Source organism: Phoenix dactylifera, chromosome 13 (genome assembly GCF_051530095.1).
Source record: "Phoenix dactylifera cultivar Ajwa chromosome 13, Ajwa_hap1_PhDact_Kaust_v1.1, whole genome shotgun sequence".
Lineage (NCBI taxonomy): Eukaryota > Viridiplantae > Streptophyta > Magnoliopsida > Arecales > Arecaceae > Phoenix > Phoenix dactylifera.
This window is the reverse complement of record NC_143202.1, coordinates 23,205,654-23,212,533: the sequence shown is the minus strand read 5'-3', so window position 1 is coordinate 23,212,533 and position 6,880 is coordinate 23,205,654. Positions and strand designations below refer to the sequence as shown.

Here is a 6,880-nt window from a genome sequence, read left to right as displayed (position 1 = left end):
GTGCCTTCAGTTTTAAGGGATATGGATATCTGGAGAGGAGGAAAACTCAAGCTACACTAAAAGGTGGACTGCAAATTGAAGAACTACTAAATTAGAACACCTAGACCAAGGTAACGAATAGTTTCTTTTCTAAAGGTAATGAATAGTTCCTTGTGTATTGGGCACCACAGAAAGACTTATGCACCAAAGTGTTCCCAAGACTAGATCAAAGCTTTTTATTTTTATTTTTTTTTATAGAAGCGGGAGGTGTGACCCACCCGGTAGTTAATTTATTGGTGATGTAATAGTATTTACAGAAGTTGGTAGTGGGCCATTTGACAAGAGTGGCCCCTGATATAAAAGCTTTTTATTGGAGCAGATGATTTCTAGTTCTACTGCAATTATCAAAATTGAACCGCCTGCTTCGAAATTTTGGGCACAAGACGAAATCCTATTGTATAACATGGTAAGAACAAAGTAAGAGGCATGCAAGATAATGTAAGAAGCTATATATCTCAGGGATCCTTTTAGCTCGGGGCTCTTTTGTGGCAACTAAGGCGCCATGCAAACAAAAAAAATGAGCTGGACCCATTTCAAGATGAACTATGTTAATGATCACCTACATGCGGCCTTGAAAGAATCCTCTTCTAGAACCATGCAAAGTTTGCTCGTGTGTTAGATTTGTTCGTTGCACCACATGACAATTGCTCAATGATATCTAAAGCATTAACCTGCTACGTCCTCGTGTCTCACTCCATGAACATATGTTCATTATACTGTACTCCCTCCTTAAGGGATTAATTCTAGGTAGCTGTGGGGGACATTTTATCTCCCTTCTTTAGCATATCTACTTCTAATACTGCCATCAGAGTGCTGACAGTCAAAAGCTTTCTGAATTGGATTGTTAGCTGCTATATTAATTTGTAAAGGGTAGGTCCCATTCTCAAGGATTAGGATACGTAGGATGCAAGTTCAAAAGATTAAAAAAAGTATTTAAGACTATCTTAAGTATATACCTAGATCTCAAGTCATTCCCTGTAAAATATGAGAAAAGTGACTTGTAGATTAACTCGATCCAAGTCAATGATCCAAAGGTCTCGGATACATAGTACAGAACTGGTGCTCTCCTGGTAAATTATAGATGCTGACTCGCAAAAAATAGCACTTGGGAAGAGAGCAAAAAAATAACTCACATGGGAAGAGACCATTCAAAAATGCCAAAGGGTGCAGATGAAGCAATCTTTCCAGCAACAATTGACTGAATGAAACATGCAGTCTCTTAAGGCTTTACTTTTAGGCTACTGCAGTCTCCTAATAGTTTTCCAAAAATATTGCAACGTCAGATATCCACATGCAACTATATATACACACGATAACGTATAGTTGCACCACAATTCTAGAGACGAGAGCATGACATACCACAAAGAAATGGTATAAAAAAGACATTTAGAAAATTTGTATTAAAGAATGTCAGTTGTCATATATGTAAGCTTTCTTCAAAAAATACCATCTGAGAGATTACTCGTTGCATGCAGTATGCTCAAAAGGCATTTCAATTAGTGTTATCCAGTCATTACTTCGTAATGGTGTTGAGTATCTGATTCCTCACTGTTATCATTTAAAAATGGTAGAGGAAGATATAGTGACGGACGTCCTAGCATTGTCATGCCGGACCTCAAAAATTAGCATCCACAAGCATATATATTAGAAACGGTAACAGATGAATATAAAGTTCAAAGGGACTTTCTTCGAGAAAAATAATCAGCATTCATTTCTCTGAAAAAACAGATAAATATTAAGCATGAACGAGGTTTGAAAGCTCAAAGCTATTCCTTTCAATGTGCGTAGAGATAAATCATGATCGATTTGATGCACCAAACATAATATTATTTGAAGTTGCAAAGCTCCTTTTTGCAAGGATTCATCGAAACGAAGTTCCCCAAAATTGACAGCAGATGAGAAATGATGATCACATCCACCAACCCTCACAAGCCATCACCAAAACTTCAGAAGAATCCTTATGTTAGAAGAAGAGTTCAGTGAACCTAAAAATAAGTGACTCTTCTTAGTTCCTTCCTGAAGGAAAACCCGTACAAGAAAAAAAAATTCAAAATTAGGAGCTAAGTTCTATATCTTTTGTTCATTTTTTTTCTTCTCTAAGACCACCATCCCTTCTGTCCACCACTCCTACCACCCATCCCTCCCTACCTAACACCTAAGCATCATTCCACACAGTGAAAAGAGGAGCTCCATGGCAAACAGCCACATTGTTGGCCCTGGGTGCAACAGCCTGCACTGAAGGTTGCATCCAAGTGTTACACCCACCACTCTGATCATACCCGTTATCCTTCACAACCCCACCCGATGACTGCTGCGAGAGATAATAAACACTCCTACCACCATAAGGATCAGTGGAGCCCAACATGTTCTCATAACCGATTGCCTTCCCCTCATTCTCTCCAAAGCTACTGCTCCCTTGATTGCCCTGGCCCTGATCCACCACCATTGTGCTTACAGGCAAAGCGTACCTGCCACTCCCCCCAACAACACCTTGATAGCCTCCGCTACTCCCGCCCATGCTCCCGTTGTAGATCACCGAGTTAGAACCCGTGCTATGTTCCATCGAAGAGGAATCCATGCTGATGAGGTTGTGGATCACAGATGGCTGAAAGAAGTTGTGAGTGTTGTTCCCCAGGTGGAGCTGCTGGAGATCCTGCAAGGTATGGGCTGTGGCCATGACGCTGTCTTGTTCTTGCTTGCACCAGCCACGCTGCTGACTGTAAGGGTAATGCATGGCGAGGGGCTGCGCCTGCGGGAAGGCGAAGGGGGGCCAGCCGTGGTGGTGAGCATGGGAGGCATAGCTGCTGCTGATCCCATCGGTGAGTTGGGAGGTGAGGTTGTCGTCGTCAGTCCGACGGCCATCCACACTTGCCTCTGCGTGCTCAGACACATCCTTGAGGCGCTTCGCAGCCCCACCTATCGGAAGTGTGCTGCTCTCAAGGATGCTCTTGACGTCGTAGCGGCTCATGTCGAAGTTAGTAACGGCATTCAGTCCTCGGAATTTTATCGCAGCAATGTCATAGGCCTCTGCTGCTTCCTCTTGGGTACCTATATAAAAATGATAAAAGAGGTGATAAAATTGGTGCTTACAATAATTGGTTGGCATGTGATCATCAATGACATTGTTCTGATTCGAAAAAAGTTCAAAGACATCTTCAAAGCAGTTCAATTAAATGAGAAAGACTTACTGAACGTGCCCAAGTAGAGATCCTTATTCCCTGCCACCCTTCCTATCCGTGCTTGCCATCTTCCATGTTGATGATGTCTGTCAGTATTATAAACCAAATATATAAGCTTTTTTCGTGGATAAGTATTATTCTTCTGACACAATCTTGCAAAAGTATTAGTCTGGAAAGAGCTCAAGTTAAGTTTGTACTTGCAAATATCAAATCAAAATGCAGTTTGTGATAACATTTGAATCCTACAGTATTCACTTAAAAAAAAAAAAAAGAAGATCTTTTTTCAGTCTGTTGATGTAGCAAAAAGAGCACGCAAAAATACCTTGTAACTCCACGATAAATGGAGGCACCCCGAGAAAATCCACTACTCTTTCTGCATCATTTAAAAATAATATGTTAACTCCAAGGTTAGCTGATCATTTTTGTCACACTAAAAAGTATATCATAGAGTTCAAAATTTACCTTCTTAGCGATGCAACATACTCTTGCCTAGTCATGTGCTTCATCTCTTCCAGCTCTTTTTCGTAGTTGCTAATCTGAATATGTGCAGACACGAGTATGCACTTAAGCACTCATGGAAAATATAAATATAGGAGAAATTGATGAGCGTAATAAAATTTTAACTCAGATGTCATTGAAAAGAAAAGAAAAGAAAATAACAGGGGTCAAGGTCGGCCAGTGAGACGATGGCGGATAAGCTACATCGTTGAAAGGAAACAGCCAGGATCACAAGCTAAGGTCCCTAAATGACCGCTCAGTGATAAAGATGGTAGGGGTGCAGAGACAGCCAGGAGGTTTACTTAGAAGCAGCCACCCTCGAAAGAGTGGGTAAATAATTTAACTTACAGGAAAATTGGTTGTTGTAGTAGGACCCCAGTATTTGAGAGCAGCCAAATCATAAGCTCTAGCAGCCTTTTCTTCTTTGTCATATCCACCTGTTAAAAGTTACAAAGAAGTAGAGATAACAAGAGATCGAAAAGGAACTCAGGATTCCCTGAGCCTATCACTTGAATAACAGTGAACGAAAAGAAAGCCTGTAATGATACAAAGAGATATATACTGAAAGAAGTGGGAGGGCAGCATATTTTACTTACCCAAATAGACTGCATGTAATTGAAACAAGACCCATTTCCATAAAATGTGACAATGCCCCAGAAGGAAAAGAGAGAGGGAAAGTTAGCACAAAATGTAAAACTGAGGGGTTGTAAATCTAGTGCATGTCAGAAAGAAGATGAAACATATCGATGGCGCAACTTAATGTACCTTGCCTGCCCTTACGAGTTTGACCTTCTCTTCTGCAACTGTTATCCCATAGATGGGCCTCATACCTTCCGGTCCATCTATGTCTGTTAAACAAAAAGAAAGAAAGAAAAATAGAATCAGAAGGTTTAGCCTTTAAAAAAACGTAAGAACTAACAAACAAGGCTAAAAAGCAAATAAATTCTCCAGTTGCATATTCTAACTATATATATATATATGTAGCTTCGTGTCGTAAGTTACAAACAGATCATAACTTGCATACATCCAAGACTGGACATTTGGATTCTGTTTCACCGTAGATGATGATGAATCTAGCTAATCTTTTCAAAATGTTAAAATGTAATTTCATGAGATCTATACAACAAACAAAGAAAAGAAAAAAAGGTAAACCACAAGTGTTTTCAAGATCTGTAATTACAATCACCCCACGAATGATCATTTTGATTAGTGCTTAGCAAAGGAAAGCATATTTAAAAAGATTTGCATGAAATGGTAAAAGTGATCTTCACGTTTCCATTCCTAAAAGAACTACAAAAGAAAGAAAAAAATAGAACATGCTCCACATCTATATTTGCAGCAATAATTAATCATTATTTTAATTCTATTTGCTTTGTTAACTAAGATTGCATGATATGAATATACTCCGTGGGCCATTTAGGCTCTTCAATCCGCTCAAATCAACAGATCGAACCATTCTAAGTACTCTAATATATATATGTCGTCCTTCTCTCAGATTGTCCTTGCAGATTTGGGTTTGCTACCGTTGATGGCAAAAGTATCTGCGGATCATCTATAAATGTGATGATACCTAAGCGTATTATCAATAACATAGAGGAAGTAAAATATTCTACTGAGGGCACGTCGAACCTCGTCACGCCCCGGTAAATGGAGGTCCTTTGCCCGAAGGTATCAATGGACTTCCTCGGCACTGCTTCTATTGAACCACTCTGCGCATCAAGACTACTCCCACTACCCTTCTGCTTGTTCTCCGAGGAAGAGCTCTCCCCTCCCCCGCTTGCTGCTGCTGCCAAGAGTGGCAACGCAGAGCTGGATTGTGAGCCTGTACTCATCGACAGCGACAAGCTCTGCGAACTCGCCATCGGCCCTCCGACACCTCCCTCCAAGGTGCCACGACCGCAATTGCTAGTCCCAGCTGAGTCCATGTTGCTGTTTCCTTCTGGCTGCTGCAGTGGGGCTGGCTGGTTGCGCAGCCAAGTCTTGATCATCGAGAGCCCGATGGAGTTGCTGCTGCTGCCGGTGCCAGTGCTGTTCATTAGCCCCCCATTATTCCCACCATTGGAGGTCATTGATGCTGCTGCAGGGAGCTGGAGGGAGCAATTGGAGAACATGTAGTCGCCTGAATTGTCATAGGTCCCAGGAATCGAGCTGCACCCCGGTGGGAGCTTCTGATCGTGGTCAGAAAACGAGTTGCCACCAAGGAAGTCTTCGAGCTTTGGCTCGTCATGATCCATGTTGTTCTGATTGCTGCTCGATCCCACCAGTATGGATAGCTCTGAAGAGCTTCCTTTGAAGTCCAAACTCTTCATGCTCCAGTCTATAAATTAGAAAGAAGGAAAGGGAGAGAAATACGAGGAATAAGAAGAGATGAGATAAGAATATCCAATATCCAAGATATGTGAATGAAAAGCAAGCTGACCTTGGGGATGAGAGTTAGGTCGGTTGAGGGCTTCCAGGATGCCAAAAGAGCCATCTGACCTGAGGGTTGGGATGCCGAGGGGAGGACCCGATGCAGGGTCGGTGGAGAGACCATAGCAATCAGCGGAGACCTCGTCGCCAGAGATAAGGGTGGGGGATTGGTGAGGCTGTGAGGGTGGAAGCTCTTGGGGAGACAAGGAGAAGCCTAACCAGTTGTTCATAGAGGCCATTAAAAAGATGGGTTGGGGTGGCACACAGGCTATTATAGATATTGAGAGGGCAAGAGAGGGGGAGGTGGGAGTTGTCTTTTACGGGGAGTATTTTCTCTCTGTGCTAAGGGGAAGGAAGGGAAAAGGGGAGGGGATGTGGGGTCAGTGGCTGTAGAGGGTGAAAATTGGGGAGGGGGAGGAGAAGAGAAGGGGATGCTGCGGTGATATGTGAATCACAGAGGGGCCGGTGTGTTGGGTTTTGGAAGAGAAGAAGAAAGGTCAGAAGAACCTGAAAGAAAGTAACAATTAATTCAAACGCAAGCAAGCACAGTGGCTTCATATATATATCTCTGGAAACAAATAAGACTCCCCCTTTCTCTCTCTCAATGCAAGGGTGTTGATAGTTGATGGTAGCCTGGTATATGACAGGCTGGCTAATAGCTAGGAAAATAAAAGGATAATAATATCTAAGCAAAATATAATGATGATAGATTTTTATTTGTCAGTTTGGTAAGCCTTAGAGATGGTTAAGCTGCA

At 42.0% G+C, this 6,880-nt stretch overlaps 1 protein-coding gene across 2 annotated transcripts; it reads right to left on the bottom strand.

Moving 5' to 3' along the window:
* Positions 1–1,750: 1,750 nt before the first annotated feature.
* On the bottom strand, positions 1,751–6,660 carry LOC103708547 (AP2-like ethylene-responsive transcription factor BBM2). Of its 2 annotated transcripts, XM_008793513.4 has the most exons (9): positions 6,136–6,496; positions 5,346–6,033; positions 4,482–4,564; positions 4,313–4,321; positions 4,065–4,153; positions 3,681–3,754; positions 3,541–3,591; positions 3,228–3,304; positions 1,985–3,087 (listed from the first exon to the last, which is right to left on the bottom strand). In XM_008793513.4, the coding sequence occupies exons 1-9, from the start codon at positions 6,362–6,364 to the stop codon at positions 2,195–2,197; spliced, it is 2,193 nt and encodes a 730-aa protein (XP_008791735.2). In that variant the 5' UTR covers positions 6,365–6,496; the 3' UTR covers positions 1,985–2,194. The 2 variants fall into 2 exon arrangements, with proteins under 2 accessions (XP_088566112.1, XP_008791735.2); XM_088709986.1 differs by lacking the exon at positions 4,313–4,321 and having other exon boundaries at positions 1,751–3,087; positions 6,136–6,660.
* Between the last annotated feature and the right edge of the window lie 220 nt (positions 6,661–6,880).